General features: G+C 35.3%; 1 protein-coding gene across 5 annotated transcripts in view; it reads right to left on the bottom strand.

Annotated features, from left to right (window-relative positions):
• Positions 1 to 1,605: 1,605 nt before the first annotated feature.
• The window catches only part of LOC149787989 (suppressor of tumorigenicity 7 protein homolog), a 132,042-nt gene continuing 115,873 nt past the window's right edge, over positions 1,606 to 17,774 (bottom strand). For 4 of the 5 annotated variants that reach the window (XM_089974267.1, XM_089974268.1, XM_089974271.1 and 1 more), the window contains exons 12-15: positions 12,539 to 12,689; positions 9,998 to 10,153; positions 6,198 to 6,337; positions 1,606 to 4,749 (exon numbers count right to left, since the gene is read on the bottom strand). In XM_089974267.1, coding sequence (XP_089830393.1) covers positions 4,654 to 4,749; positions 6,198 to 6,337; positions 9,998 to 10,153; positions 12,539 to 12,689 — 543 coding nt within the window. In that variant the 3' untranslated portion in view covers positions 1,606 to 4,653. The remainder of the gene's footprint in view (positions 4,750 to 6,197; positions 6,338 to 9,997; positions 10,154 to 12,538; positions 12,690 to 17,774) is intronic. The other variant, XM_089974269.1, reaches the window with a different exon arrangement.

The following is a 17,774-nucleotide window of genomic DNA, read 5'->3' as shown; positions in this document are numbered from 1 at the left end:
GCACAGACCTAGATTTGCTGGCACACGATGTACTGGCAGAAATAGGTCGATGCATTTCGTTTGGAGTAATCAGTACAGCTAAAAAAATATAGATCCTGATATGCCAGTGTGTCATGGCAAGTGATCCAAATCCCTGTTGTTTGCAATTGGACTTGTGAGTACATTTGGTAATAATAATATTTGGGGGTCTCTATGCACTTGCACTAAGGATCAGTTATATATGTTTTTTTCTTCTTTAAATAACATGTTTGGAGTGCACTCCATTTCTGATACTCGCATACAAAGTTTAGTCCAAAGACCCTGATCTATCAAAGCATAATGCATCTGTAGATCAGGGTCCATGCTTTTTTTTCCTAGTAATTACTCCCAACAAACTGCACAGACCAAGATCTGCTGGCACACTATGCAGTGGCAGATCTCGGTCTGTGCAGTTTGCAGTTGGAGTCCACTTACAAGCGAGCACATATGGAATCCTAAAGGCCTGGACCAGGATATTGGTACATTTTACGAGTTTTTATGCAATTAAGTTTTTTGGAATGGATATTTCTTTTAAGGTGGGCTAAAAGTAGACTTTAAAATAGGTCAAGGTCAGCCTAAAAAGGTGCCTATGATACTGAAACAGCCAATCAAGAACCAAACAATCAAACAGCCAATCAAGAACCAAACAATCAAACAGCCAATCAAGAACCAGGCTGATATTTAAAAATACTGTGTAAACTGTATACATTTCTGATTGTGCTCAAATATCTCTTCAGATGTTGACTGAAAACAGTATTTTCTGCAATAAAAATTATTTCTAAAAATAGTTTTCTATATGCACAAACTCCATTTGTCCCATTTTTCAATCCTGAACTCAAATGAATTACATAACAAATCTGTATTTTTTCATCTGTAACAAAACTGGTGTTACTAAAAGTGGCTGTGTAAGAATTCTAACAACAATTTGTGTAAACAAGTAGTTACATAACCAGCCAATACCAACAATTTGTGTAAACAAGTAGTTACATAACCAGCCAATACCAACAATTTGTGTAAACAAGTAGTTACATAACCAGCCAATACCAACAATTTGTGTAAACAAGTAGTTACATAACCAGCCAATACCAACAATTTGTGTAAACAAGTAGTTACATAACCAGCCAATACCAACAATTTGTGTAAACAAGTAGTTACATAACCAGCCAATACCAACTGCAGTAGGAGTAAACATTTTAGAAATGCAGGTAGATATGATACACCTGACAAGGAGCTAAATGATACAGGGCAATGAAACAATATCTCATTACTATGAGTATTGTAATAGGTTATCTCCTCCTTGCCAAAGTCATCAATTTTTAGGACTAATCTGAGAGATGTTGAAGAGTTTTTCTCACTACTTTTCATTAAATGGCAACCTCATTTTCAGCATGTCAAAGAAGTTGAATTTAAAGTGTGGAAATATACAAATCTGGTTTTTCAATATTCTAGCAATTAAAGTCTGTAGTATTCTAGTAATGCAAGAAAGCAAGAAAAAAACCAAAATGTAATATTTTGGATTTGCAGAAGTGAACTATTCAAGCTTATAGAATTTATGAAGAAAGAAAGGAATAAGAACATTACACAACCTTCAGTTCTGTGAATTGGCAGTTTTATTTCTTCATGACATACGAGTGTGGGGTGACCACATGCAATCTTCTAATGAACAAATTTTTGACTGTGTTGTATTAAAATCACACACAATTCTGAAAGGGTTACATACCATTTAATCCATTTATTTTGTTATACAGGCCTAACCAAGGTAAATCACATTCAAAATGTTAAAACTTTATTTTTGTATATAAATGTCAAATATGATATAGGAAGCCATGACATTAACTTGCATTTAAATAAACAAAAATGGCACTTTCTCATAGCGGATTTGAAATTTGGAGAGATAATAAAAGTAGAAAAAGTAATGCCCAAAAATTTGTACTGAATTAGAAACTTTTCAGCATTTTCATTTCTAGCCCATGACTACCTGCAAGTATATAAATTTCAAACTATGAAATTTTCTTTACGTAAAGAGTTTTTATGACGAGATGAACAATGAAGACTTTCAGTCATGAAGCCCGTTACCCTGAAAATAACATATCTGTATATGTATGTGCAACTTCAGACTTCGTTACATGAACTATAACCCCCTGTCAAAGTCTGAGAAAGGTAAACATAAACAGTGTCCATTTGATGTGAAATTTATGAAATGAGTTGAATAACAGTATATACTACAAGCTGCTTACAGTTTCATAAATTTCACATCATACAAACACAAGATTCTATATTATGTCATGTGACTATGTGTTAAGTGCTATACCACAGTGTGTCAAAAGAATGCTATGACCTGATGTCATGAGACTAATAAAAGTGTAAGGTAATAAACAAGGCTCTCAAAACTAATTTTTGTTGCTTTTGTTGCTTTTAAGGGCATTAACACATTACTGTACCAGTAAAAATGGCTAATTTTAAAATATTGCAAGACAGATAAAAGACCAGATTAACCTACCATTTAGAAGGAAACTTTCGTGACAATTTACCAAAATCTGAATTGGCTACAAGTAAGGTCCACTCTAAAACATTCCTCATGAGGTAGACTATTAGGTACAGTGTTTTTCAGAGAAAATATTACCGTATATACTTGCCTCTAGGAAGAGACCAGCTGCAAATTGCACAGACCCAGATTTGGTATCGCATAATGTGCTAGCAAATCTGAATCTACGCAGCTGTTAGAAGTAATCAGTTGAACAATCAACACAATCTGCTGGCACATTTTGCGGGCTTGTATGGAAATATATGCGGGCTTGTATGGAAATATATACAGAGCATTTGTTCTGATCAAAGAACCTCTGTGTAAAATTCAATACTTTAAACACCTAACACTTCTATTCTGAATCATGCCCCAGTATACAAGGTTTACAATATATGAAAATTATCATAAACAAACTGGACCACGAATTTAAATTCTTAAGATATGGAATAAATAATCAAACAGAATAGAAACTTTAATTAAACAATACACAGCATTTAACTGCCTTTATTCAGTAAGATGTCAAGAATTTTTGGTTTGGCTTGGCATTTGTATGGGACAGGAACACAAGTAGGTCATTTACTGCTGACATAACTAGGGCAAACTACCTTGTCCTTGGACACACTGTGGTACCTGATCTGATGTTAGGATTCAAATCTGTACCCTTCTGGTTGCAAATCCAACACTATAACCACTGAGTCACAAGATCTCCACCATCTTGGAAGAACTACAGCAGCATTTTATGAACAGAAACTGCAGGATCAATATGGAATCTTTACCATCATGTTTGCACTTGGCTCTTCAACTGAATCTTAAACATGCTGCTCCAATGTAACATGCAGCAGCATTCTACATCAACACTAAAAAATCTACACCACAATATTTGGCCAACACTGCATACTGCTCAAATGTAATATGACCCAGTAAACAATGCTGAAGTTGAAAATGGCAGTGAAAAGAATAAAACCACAAAAAATCTTCGCATAGTACATTTTATATCCTTCAAACTATGGCAGGACCACTGAATGAAAGATATCAATGTTAAATGCTGTTTAACCAAGTGAATTTAAGTAAAATTAAGACAAGAAAGATCCCACTAGCTCTATTTGGGGGTGGGGGGTGGGGTGTTAAAAAATAAATTTCCAACATTTTAAGAAAATAACATCTTTACTGTGGCAGAAGGAGGAGATGAGAAAAGTTAGCTGGTGAAATTATGGATCTAAATAACAAGTGCAATTTTCTATAAGTAATTTCATGACCTTCCAAACTGCTTCACCAGTGAAAGATGAAAGAAATGAAAACTTTTTTCTGGATCATAATTGTACAACTAATTAGATGACTTATTTGGAATTCAGAGCAAATCAAATGGAATATTTTAAAATCAGTATTTCAAATAGAAATTCTTAAAAAATAACTAAAGTCATATAGGTTCAAATAAGTGATTGTAAAGGGAGATAATCTTAACTGATAAATAACGATTTTTGGAGGAATGCCTAATGAAAAACAATGGAAAAAAAAAAAAAAATAATAATAATATAAGTTCCAGTGTTCTGATTTAACAGCTGATCAATCCAGAACTGTTATCTTAATTCTCAAGACATTTATCGGAATACCATCATACATAAGAAATACACTTCTCCCGTGATAACAAGCGCAGAACAGGGTCCAAAAACAGACATAACACTATAAGTTACCCAGGGACCTAAAACATTTAAGAAAAGTTTGCCATTGACACTGGAAATAGAGAAAAACCAGGGAGATAATGGTGCTGTTTAATGGCTGAATAGTCTTTTTATAATCGCATTGGAAACAATTGTCAATAAAGAGCTCCTCCTTTTATTATACCCCCTTTATTTGCTTTGATCTGCTTTTAACAGAGTGTATCAATACAACAAATACAGCAGTAGGAAATTAGCATAAACCGGTACCAAAATAGTGCAACAGAATGAACCAAAATTAAAAAATTTGACATAAGATCTATTGTTTAAAATAATCTGCTTTAAAGCAAGCTGCTTATCCATTATTTGATGAATTAAATAAATATGAAACATGGTTCTGATGTTGTAAAGAGATCTGCAATACTGAGGCAAAGAACTGGGGCGATGTGAAGTTTTCTAGATCCGTGAAAGCTGTTGGAATAGGTTGGAAGGGAGAATAGCTTCAAGCTTTTCCAGAATATAGCTGACAGGCAGGTATATCCAGCTCAATGTCTGAAAGGGAAAGATGATGATTATAATCATAATACATCAATACCTATAAAAAAATATGGTAGTAACAATTAAATATGAGTCTGCAAATTATGAATATCCCCACGTCCAGAAACATTACAACTCTGTTCCATGTTAAATAAAAGTAGTTCTATATATATAGTGAAACAGAATTAATCAAAACAGAATGACAATCTCTTACTATTAATCAACCAAAAATCTAATACTTTTACAAAAAGATCTATTGTTTAAGAAAACTCTCCAACGAAAAACCGTCTTTGAAGCAAGTTGTTTATATATTAATTGATGTGTAGAGATTAGCCTTGCTGAGACACCAAACTATGGAGAAGTGGTTTTCTAAATCTTAGAAAGCTACTGGAATAGGCTGAAGGGAGAATGGCGTCAAGCATTTCCAGTATATAGTGTAGGGCACTTTATATGAATAGAATTCTTCATATGCATCAGTGTAGGATTGGAAAATTCCATCCAAGGGTCAGAATTATGTGTTGGACGTGAGACATTTTCATTCCAATGAAAAAATATACAACGGTCATGAAAATTGGTCCTGATAATGTTTAATTATTTCTTAAGCGGGCAAATTATAAGTCTTCAACCTCGCCAAAAAATAAAGAAAACATGTAATATCAAATGAAATAAAATTTGCTGGAGAATAAATGGGGCTGGATAAAAACAAGTGACCATGGAATTCATTTCTGCGATTTGTTCAAAATGTACTTTAGCATAAGCAAAAGTGGACAGGATGATGTTAACAAGCATAAACAGCAAGGTACATCACTCTTCGAAAATTTCACACATTCTGACACAGCTAATTTGCTATGACCATATAGTGATGTTTCCAAGCTGGCAAACCTCTTGAAATTCTTTTCCCTCTCAAAAGAAATATGGCTGAGCATGTTCAGAGTAAGAAATGTCAGAATCAGAGTTGCAACAGTATAGAAATTTTAATTTAAAAACCCCCCAACTTTCTGCATCTGTTTTTGTATTACTTGTTATCCCCTGACAAACTTCCCATTCTACTACTGACTAAAATCATATGTATGGTTCACAGTTTCATAAAGCAATAAGATCACTGCTTTTTCTGCATGTGCCAGTTGTTAAATTATAGCTTTATTTTTGCATATGGTCTGACATGCGAGTCATTCTGTTACTTATTAAATATAAAAGCTGGACCTCAGTATCTTTTCATGCTAATCTGCTTTTAAAAAAAATAAAGAGAAAAAAGAGGCAAAATATCTTTATAATAAATATAAAAATATGCTTTTTACATGTAGATTGAAAGAGAACATGATCTCTTTATCACTTACAATATTACAAACTACAGCTGGCTTTTAGTAGTTCAGCTTGAGCCTCACTCAGTTAAATATCAGCAAGTTCCAAGCATTTGGAACAAGCTGTAACACTAAACATGAAAAAGTGCCCAGGTTACTCACTGTCTTGGCTATAATTCCCATGGGTTCAGGGTACTGATGGGTCAGTAGAGCTAGTAATGCTGTAAAAGAGCAGAGCCCTGCTGTGAACAGGATGAAGAAAGGCAGTTCCTTCTTGGGGTAAATAGAAATATCATGGAAAGCTGAAAGAAAGCAAGAGAACAATGAAGGACTGGGGCTTATATGGCTTAAATATATATTAAAAATTCTCTACAAGTTTCTATCTTTACATAAAACTTCAAATATATCACACATTTTTGGTGCTGTTAAATGTTGATTTTTAACAAAGGGACTGATACTGTACTGGGCAAAAAGAGTTTCATGGAATTCAAGACAAGACCATTTCTTCCTTCCTTTTAACTGCTGTGTGTTGAAACCATCTCTCATTCTTCAGTGATAACCAGACTGTCACATTAGCTGCTGTGGTGCACATATTGGTTGTCAGCTTGGCACCATTTTCATTCAGAGTAAAGTATACATCAACATAAGTCTTTTGGTGCAAACCCCATATCATAATGATCATCCATTCAGGTACAGTAGTGAGAACAATATTTTTAGGACAGCTGTCAAGGCAGCCATATTGAATGTATGACTAGCATCATTTTAATTTATTACTAGCTTGTTATCATAAGTCTGCTGGTGAAAACCCAACACTGAGATAGCCATCCATTTGGAAGAAGCAGAGATAACAATATTTTCAAGACATGGCTTTCCATTCTGGAGTAGAAATATTAAAAAAAATTCAAGATGGCTACTGTGTAGCAGCTACACTGTCATATAAGCACCATTTTCATTAAAGACCACTTACACAGTGTAAGAAGTCTTCTGGTTAGAATTTCACATCAACATGACCCTGTTCAGGTAGAGTTGTGATAACACGATTTTTAAGATGGTTGCCATGACGTCAGATCAGCACTTTTATTTAAGACTAGTTAGACATCTTAAGAATGTCTTACAACCCCATGCTGATATGACCATCCATTCAAGAGAATATCTTACAACACCATGTTGATCAGTACTAATATTAGTACCCTTACTTGTACCTCGTGGACAGGGTACTAACATGAGCATATACGTGTTAATGGAGCAAACCGGGTGTGATTCACACCCGGCGCTCTTTTAGCCTAATAACAACACTTTAAACATATTCCTTGCATGTAATCCAATAAATTGAGTAGCCCTCTTATTTAATACCTGAAGTATCGAAAATCATTGTAGAAATAGTTGTAAAATCTCGTTTACCTTTTTCAGCCGATATTTTCGTTTAGATTGTCCAGCATATTATTTCAAATAATGATTACTTCCGTTCTCAGCCTCATTTGTTTGTGTGCCATATAAGGACATTGACGCCTTATTTGGAAATGTAAACAAATCGTAGTAAAAATTTGGCGCTGTTTGGGTCAGAAATTCCGCGCATTAAAAGTAAATACGGTTTATCGGCAGCTTTGAAATTCCACCAAGAAGTGATTATTCGCACTTGATTGATAATAATATAGTGCAGAATATCCAAAATATGGTCTGGAAAGCCTTACGTAGAAATGGGGTCACGGCGAGAGTCTCGCGTTTTCTGTCATGGCGGACAGGATAAGGTTAGAGTAACCATGTCAATTTATTTTATCGTGTAAGGACTTAATAAATTCAAAATAAGTCAAACTTCTTTCACAACATGATTATACTTATGTAGTTGATTTCTACACTGTTTGTTTTTCTGACTTTAGTGATGATTTTTTTTTGCTCCATTATATGATATGGGATCAGTTCATAGCCTCAACCACAACAAATAAAGTTGAGGCTACGACATTGTAGCTACATGTTGATATGACCTTCCATTCAGAAGAGTGTCTTACAACCCCATGTTGATATGACCATCCATTCAGGAGAATGTCTTACAACCCCATGTTGATAAGACCCTCCATTCAGAAGAATGTCTTACAACCCCATGTTGATATGACCATCCATTCAAGAGAATGTCTTACAACCCCATGTTGATATGACCTTCCATTCAGAAGAGTGTCTTACAACCCCATGTTGATATGACCATCCATTCAAGAGAATGTCTAACAACCCCATGTTGATATGACCATCCATTCAGAAGAATGTCTTACAACCCCATGTTGATATGACCATCCATTCAAGAGAATGTCTTACAACCCCAAGTTGATATGACCATCCATTCAAGAGAATGTCTTACAACCCCATGTTGATATGACCATCCATTCAAGAGAATGTCTTACAACCCCATGTTGATATGACCATTCATTCAGGAGAATGTCTTACAACCCCATGTTGATATGACCATTCATTCAGGAGAATGTCTTACAACCCCATGTTGATATGACCATCCATTCAGAAGAATGTCTTACAACCCCATGTTGATATGACCATCCATTCAGAAGAATGTCTTACAACCCCATGTTGATATGACCATCCATTTAAGAGAATGTCTTACAACCCCATGTTGATATGACCATTCATTCAGGAGAATGTCTTACAACCCCATGTTGATATGACCCCATCCATTCAGGAGAATGTCTTACAACCCCATGCTGATATGACCATCCATTCAAGAGAATGTCTTACAACCCCATGTTGATATGACCATCCATTCAAGAGAATGTCTTACAACCCCATGTTGATATAACAGTCCATTCAGGAGGAGTAGCAATAATATAATTTTCAAGATGTCTGCCAGGATGGCCAAATTGGACTTCACATTGGCACCATTTTCATTTATGACATACTAGGCACCATAAGAAATCTTTCAATGAAAATCACATGCTGATATGACCATCCATGTACAAATAGAAGTGGTAACAAGACTTTTGAGACTGTTAACAAGATATTTAAGATGAAAGCCATAGCAGCCTTAGACATCAGATTGGTAACATTTATTTAAAACCAACTAGACATTCTAAGAAGTCTTTTAGTTAAAACCCCATGCTATGTCTATCCATTCAGAGGGAGTGGCAATAACAAGATTTTCAAGATGACCGTCATTTTGACCATACTGAATGTCAAATCAGCATCATTTTCATTTAGGACCAACTAGGGGTCAAGAAGCCTTTTAATGAAAATCCCATGCTGGTATGACCATCTACATGATAAAAATGTTTTAAAAGATGGCTGCTATGTTGGCCATATTGGATGTCTGACCATTTTCACTGAGGACAAATTAAATCATGGGATCAATGAGCGTGTAAAGTTTCATGTCAATCCTCCTTGTAGTTTAGGAAAAGTATCGATAACAAACACAGTAGGATGACAAACACACCCTCCTATTAGCTCTCCTGGTCTTTATTTCACAGTGCTGCCACCATTTGGCATTTACCAGCATTTTTATTTATTGACATTTTGATGTATATTGTGTTATTTACAGAAATATTAATTTTGTAAAAGAAATACCTAATATGTGATTTCAGATTTAAATTGCAAATTTCATGATGATACCAAATTTCCAAGCATTAATCTTTGCTTGTAATAAAAAAAACAATAAGGAATACACTGAAATTTCATTTACTAATTCTGACTGTGGTTTGTTAATATTGAGCAAATAGCAGGCTGATTTTTTGCATTTGCTGTAAGAAACAAAATGGGATACACACCTGCCTTCATGATATGAATAAATTAGGTGTGCTAAAGTGAGGGAGCAGCGTATTTCAACTTACAAATAAAAAAATCCTATATTTGTGTTCACTTCATAAAAAATTTAAAATGGTTGTTGAATAATGCCAATTCTTTGCTCACAAGGCTTGCAGAGAAGTGAAATTAGTCAACTAATTTCCTCAGCTTTAAATGAAACAAACTTTCATGTTTGATCCTATTTCTGCTGTTTCCCCACAGTATAAGGAAGTGATCAAAGGCCCTACCGGGCAGTAGCTCTCTATCTGCACTTTCTGTACATGTGGGGTAGGGGTAAAACAGGTGCCCCTTCTCCAGAGGATAGGGAATCATTCTGAAGGCTGAAAGTAGAAAATGAGTAGAAGAATAAAATAATCATACATTACAGTATGTGTACCATCTGATATAAACATCAGTAGCTTTGTTAGAACAATGCCACCCAAGATATCAGATTGTACACAATTACCTGTTTATTAAATGATCAGTCTTATAATTAGCATCAAATATCAAACCTTCAAATAATGCTACATGAAAAGAAAAAAAACCAACAAAATATTAAAACTGATTTTCTTCCCTGTCAAACTTTATTCATCATTTTTATTATTTTATACAAGAGTACACCTGATAAGATACACTTTAAAAAGTTTAATTGTGTCATAACAAAGAAACTGATGACACAATAATTTCATAATATATTTATGACATGAGAAAATATTGCCTAGTGACTTCCTATGTTACTGGTAACACATCTACTCTTGTTGTACATGCCAGAAGAAAGAAATGGGATTGTCACAGGGTATTATAAGTTTGCTGGCACTGAATCACGATATTCTGAGTAATTTTACTGCAAAGATTAAATTCATTACAGTCACCACAGAAAAAGGTTAATAGTACTGATTAGTTTTATTATTCAGTGCTATTGTAAGGAAAGAAACACATCTTCATTAGGGAAATTCTGGATAACTTAGGGGATTAAAGTGAACCTCCACCACCACCACCATCACCAACATCTAGTGGTAGATGCATACCTGCCAATCTTAACATGACCTTCTCAGTAAGGCAATCTACATTTTTCTGAAATACTGCATTCTGTTATGGATGAAATTGGAAAACAAGCATTTACATGAGTGTGATCTGATACTGTTGGTAGCAATGGTGAACATTATGTTCAACAAAAAAGAACACATAAATCTTATTTACCTCCCGTACAGTTTCAGAACCTGCAGTTCTAAACCCCATGATCAACTGCTTGTTGCTAGACTTCTCAACTTTATGCAATCTTTGTTAGTGTTTTTTAAACTCAACGTGGCAATGGCAGTCATCTCTTTTGCCATGAGACATGCTCAAATTAACACATGATGTCCAATAAATGTAATTGGCCTTTCTAGCCTTTTTTCTAAGAATCTGAATATCCCTTTTGTACCTCTGTCCTGATTTGCAAAACAGCCAGCATCGGGATTTGAGTACAATGATTGTATTTTTGTAATTTTTGCTACTGTTCTCTAAGTCCATAATTTAAGACTTACAGTCCAATCATAGGGGTTGGCTGGTCTGTAGATGGACTACATCAAATCAAGGAATTTCTCGCAAATTGTAATTAATAATAACAAACACAGACAACAAGATACATTCTGGGAAAATTCATTACAGTTTTTCGTTGGTAAGTACATTAAAAGATAACAAATGTTCATGACATAAAAGGTATTCATTTAAGGAGTACCGTATTCAAATTCTAAGAAAATATCAGACCACATTAAAATTGCTACCTTCCCATGTACAGTCATTTAAATCACTAGAACATTAAGTTGCCACTGTGCCTGCCATGCTATCTGCTTCATATTTCAATCCCCAATAACCTTTATGTGCTCACCTGGACCCCTCTCTCCCATACAGTGACCTGGGCTTCATAATGCAAAATCCATCATATATATGATGAATCTTTCTGTACTCACTGCATGTAATTAAGTATGGTTAAAAAATATTTGAAACTGCCATTTAGATGTAGTAATGGAGAGGCTGACAGACAGATGAAACGTAGCACAATTCCTAATTCCACAATATCCCTAATGCTCTTTAAAAATCCACATGGAAAGAATACAACAATGGGACATACCATACATACCTGCTTATATGCCAAGTTAACTGCAAACTGAGCAAACATAGATTTGCCATTGCATAATGTGCCAGAATATCTGTGTCTATGCATCTTTTTCAGGCACTATCAGTACAACAAACAATAGGCCATGATTTGCCAGTGCATTATGTGACTGCAGATCAGGGTCTATGGTGTTTGCAGTTAGACTGAACTTATAAGTGAGTATATATTGTAAAACACTGGAAACAGGTCACAGGGTTACAATTACTCTTGCCACGTCCTCAGCCTTTCAGCCACAATCCCAACTCAACACACTGTCCTGTCATGATGCACATTCGAGGAAAGATTTATCGAATATCTTCAGCAATTCAAAAGTTGCACCTCAGATATTGAATCAGGTCTCAGTGTCACATTTTCCCTAATGCTGACCTTCACTTTTGAGACAGGGTCCTGACTATTGTACTCAGCACACTCTCTAACTGTGATGTATATATCTGAGTCAAATTTTATCCAGTCCTCTCACAGGCTAGAAAAGTTATGGGCTGGACACACAATTGTAATGAACAGATGAACAGACATAATACATCTCATCAAGATGGGTTTATAACAAGTAAACCCCTGTCAAACTTACTGCCCTCCCATGTACAGTGCAAAAGGTTAAGAGCCCCATCTACTCGCTTCCAGTGCTGGAGGTGAAAGAAGGCATATGCTACGGCTTCACTGTCACCACGCTTCAAAATGTGTTCTGGAGGAAGTGTTAGGCTCTTCATTTCTAGAAGATACTGATAATGCAAAAGAAAAAGGAAAAATGCAAATAAAGTGAACAATTCCAAAACCAACTAGTTGCATGTCTGTGAAATACATACATTTCTACTGCATACCAGAAAAGTCCTAAGAATACATAAATTTAGATCAAATTTGAAAACAAATGTAATATATTGTGTGAACTGGTAAGATTAATTTTAATAATGTAATACTTTAAGTTATTTATCTATTAATGTTTTTTGAGACTGAATGTTATTTATACTTTATTTAGCAAGAGACAGGAGTCCTAGCTGATTACACGGTTTGTTAAGGACATCAAGGCCCAGAGTCCTAGCTGGTTACTCGGTTCGTTAAGGACATCTAGGACATCCGATTTTGCGGTTTCCTTAAGTTTTTTTATAGGTGCTTCATAAGTGAATTATTTATTAATACTTGTATAAAATTTAATGATATGTTACGGATTTTTATGTGGTGGCTTCTAAATTTATTTAGCTAGTTACTGGGTCTTTTGGTTTTGTAGGGATAGTAATTATATTTTGTTCCTAAGTCCTGCTGAGTCTATGAATTTATTTATATTTTTATATGCTTATTGTTTATTTTTATTAGAGTTCATAAGTAACTCTGAGTATGTGAGTGGTGATCCAATCTCTTTTTGGTTTTTGATAAATATTTTCAGAGTGGGTTGATATTTTGGGCATATATTGAATACGTGGTGCAGATCTTCGGTGGTGTGGCAGTTAAAGCAGTTAATGGTTGCTGGTTTGGGTCCTATAAACCTTCCACAACTGCTTGCTAGTTTAGTTTTTCCAATATCTAAAAACTTATAAATAACATAACGTAGGAAGCACACCCATAACACCTCGACTAGTAATACCATAATAACCTTGAAAATCTCTCTTCATACATGATTTCTACTAAGAACCTCTATAAACAGCATAGAACATCCCCCCCCCTTTTTTTAGAACATTTTGAAGAAGAAAAAAAAAATTGCAAGAAACACCAGGTAAATGCAACAAGAAACCAGCGATGTAAAGCAAGCAGGACCATTCCCGAGCTCTCCTTCCCACTAATGACAGCCATCCATTCAACTGTAAGGGACCTTTATGGACCCACAGATTGAGGCCAAACTATCAGGGTTCCTTGAATCCATAAAAGCCTGGGGGAGGTGGCACCATTCCCTTCCCCAGGAACAACTAGCAGGCTGCAGTGCAGTCAGAAAAAAGTGCACAATTGTGCACACACCACTATAATTAAACTCAACAATGTAATACTTTCTTGCTAGTATTGATTGCATTGCCTCCTTTTCCAGGACTAATCCACAGTTAAAACTATAAGAATTGGAGGGCCACAATTGAAAAGAACATGATCCCAGTCTAATTTCTATCTCACATCCAACATATGGAATTCCTTCCTCTTTTGACCTGGACCAAGAGACAATGACATCAGAGCTGGATAGAGGGAGGGAGGGAATCTGTGAATAGTAGCAGGTAAATATTACACAATAAAGTTTGTTTTATTCTCACCCCTTAACACATGCACACAAACACACACTCACACCATTTTACTAGCAGTAATTCATTACCAGCAACTCTGCATTGCTGAATTTACCCATTAGGATGGAGGGTAATGACCTCAGCAAATCTGGTATAGAAGACAACTGCACTTCTTACAGCAGGAGTGTTCACTAATGTATGCTGGTAGATGGTAGTCCACACACTGCACCACCATTATAGGACTCACAAAAAAAAAATGTCTTTGCTTTGATGCACCAAAGATCAAAGGTAAAAGGAGAAAGCTGTTTAAGTCCACCAGAAGGTGGTTCTTATAACATCATCCAAAAAGGAGGCTCAAGATGTAGCAACAGCCCTAACTTTATGGACTTTAATTCTTGTGAAAGAAAGAGCACTCTCAGTGAAGGACTGAACAATTATCCTGGTAGTGAGGACAATCAACCTAAAAATGGAGACTGCTGAAAAATCCGAGGAACCCTTTAAAGGTAAAATGAGATGATTCTGATAATGCCTAAGGAAAATATAAAAGATTCCATCATGGCATTATTGAGCGAGATACTGGTCCTTGAAGCTACAAATCACTGAGATCAAAAAGATAAGGGTCAGACCCAATGGCAGAACCCTGTGAGAAATTGATATTGTTAGAAATGACTGCAATAAAGGTCTCATTAGTGGACAAAGAACATCCTCTTTCCTTAAAAAAGGACGAGAAGAAAGTCTGCAACAGCATTTAAAGAAGGAAAAATAGGATAAATGCGTTTTCCACAACACCAATTACAGAAGATTCTCCACTTCACATCACAAACCCTAGAATAATTTTTCCTCTTTGCTTTACTATGCAGCTGGCAATCTTGCTTGATAACTGGCCATGGTAGGTTGATTGCTTGAAATGAACTAAGTGTGAAGATGTAAGTGTAAGGGTGAGCAGGCTGTTGTGGAGGAGAGACCACACTGTGGTGTGACAGAAGGCCCCTCCTCTGTGGCAATCTCCTGGGTGAATCTAACAAATGGTCAAGTAGGTTACTGAAACACAACTCTTGGGGTCACCGAAGGGCTTTTAGAGTGAGCCTAAGTTAACTGAATTTATTTAGAAAGCTGGGAAGATATGTTTACAGATGATCTGCTTTAGACTGAAAGCATGCACTACTGAGGATCTCTGTACTAGAAACACAAAATTATGTAGTTGGCACTAGGTCCTTAACATTATTTCATTAATTAACTATAAATAATTGCAATGCCAGTAGCTGGTAAAGGAAAGTAACATTTCCATTGGTCAGAATGTTACCATCTGATCAAAATGAATTCCGTTTATTTCTGTATGACCTGTAAGGAGAACTACTTTTCTAAGAATACCCACTTCTATAAATAGTCACGTGCACAGCATAAGATAAACACTGCCAGTGAAGGCAGACACGAAGTAAGCATTAAATGAAAAGAACATTCTTACAATTTAAAAAAAAAAATGAATAAATTTAATCTGAAAGACTAAAGCAACTGATATTTCTCATCTTTTATGAACAAAAACATTCTTTCTTTGTAGAAATTTGTGAAAAATATGGATAAAAATGTTTGAAGTACACTAGGTCAAGGTCACCGGTATACGGTATTATAGCTATCCAACACTGAAACTGATATGTCAGAATTTGGAGATTTTTCGCTAACTTTGCCTTGTCAGACAGATTGTATGCAGGAAGATACTGAAAATTTTGAACCATCCATATCTGACGAGCCTTTTGAAGTGAAAGAAGTATCACAAAGTTACCATTTAGTTTGAATGAACCAACACCAGTCCAGTTCCCATTTGATCACAAGGATGACCACAAACTAAAACGCTTCAAATCACTTAATGAGGAAGATCTCTTAAACATATCTGAACAGCGGTACTCAAAATCTACCAAGAAAAACACTCAATGGGGCTACAACACTTTCGCAGGTAGATTTATTCATGCATTTAATAATCATAGTAAATTAACAATAATAATAATAATAACAACAATAATAATAATGGCTAGTATACTGGACTGTTCATCAGTGTAAGGTTAAATAATATTGATTGATACTTAATTTTCTCTATTTATTATTTTCTTAAATCATATATTATGAAAAGGCAATATGTTGTTTATTTTTACGCAAAAAGAAAGAAAGAATAATTTAAATCATTCATGCCATTTTTATAAAAATGAGACTTGACTTGCTCTGCAGTGAATAAAGTGTACTTTATCTTTAAAGTAATACTTGTAAGAGCCTAAAAATGTAACAAATCTGTTATATACTAGTATATACAGATTATGAAAAGAAGATATGCATGAATGATTTCTTCCCAAAGATCTAAATATTTCAAATGTTAAAAATTAGATACTACCAAGCTGAAAAACATGAATTTCAGAATGGTGCAAAGAGAATACAGAGGTTGATCTGAAGTCAGCTGAGCCTGCACATTTGGCCCAAATGTTGGCCATATTTTATGCTGAAACAGCCCCCAAGGTCACCACAATAAGAGGATGCTCCCTGAAGCCCTAGCTAAGGAATACCATAAAAACACTTAAAAAATGTCTGGGCTGCTATTAATCGCTTCATTCAGGTTGAATGTGGTCGTCAAATCAATACTGTTACAGACCCTGAGTGTAGAAAAGCAAATGACATGTTAAATGAAAAATTAAAGTTGAACACAAAGAATCATGCTTATCAAGATCAACTCAACACAAACCCATTATTCCTCCATCAGACATGTATGCAATCAATAAGTACCTGATGCAAAATAAGCCTATCACACTCAGATACAGGATTTGGTTATACCTCTCCATCCACTATGTTACTCGTGGATTAGAATTCCTCAGTCAATTAACACCCAACAGTCTTGAAATCAGGTTTGATGAAACAGGGGCTGAATATGTCAGTCTGACCCATCAAACCCATGCAAAAAAAATCATCAGGGAGACTTAAATGCTAAGGAGGCAACTTCTGACAAAAGAATGTATGCAACTGGTGGTCAAAACTGCCCAGTCTGGTCAGTAAAGTACTACCTCACAGACAGTAATAAAAAAGCTGAATCACTGTTTTTTCATATTGATAAAAATGCTTTTGAAAATCCCCAATTGTGTCAAATATGGTAGACCACAGGATGTGTTGGAAAGAGACAATTTAGCAGTTGTATGCCTGACATATGCAAAAATGCCCATATATCTGCAAGATATACTGCTCACTCTTCCTGCCACAGCTTTGAATGCAATGACAGATGCCAACCTTCCCGCTGGGCACATTATGTCTCTGTCTGACCACTCCAATAAACAATCACTGAAACCATACACAAGGACCAGCACTCAAAATAAACAACAAATGAGTAATTCTTTCCAATGTATGTTCAAATGTAGTATTGTCTGCTCATGACTCTTCAGCAATACTATGTCATGCAACCATAAATGTTCAAATGACCCAACAAACTCAAGCGGTATTACTCAAGAAAATGTTACTGAATCTGCTCAAAATCCCCTACAAGAAATATCACATAACAAAATGAACTCTATGACAAGTTTCATTACACAATCCATCTGTCATTTCAATAACTGTACCTTCCAGTTTAGTTCCAACTAA

The sequence above is a fragment of the Sinohyriopsis cumingii genome, chromosome 11, assembly GCF_028554795.1.
Source record: "Sinohyriopsis cumingii isolate HCF-2022 chromosome 11, ASM2855479v2, whole genome shotgun sequence".
NCBI lineage: Eukaryota > Metazoa > Mollusca > Bivalvia > Unionida > Unionidae > Sinohyriopsis > Sinohyriopsis cumingii.
Note: the sequence above shows the minus strand (reverse complement) of the source record. Positions and strands in the feature narration are given on the sequence as shown.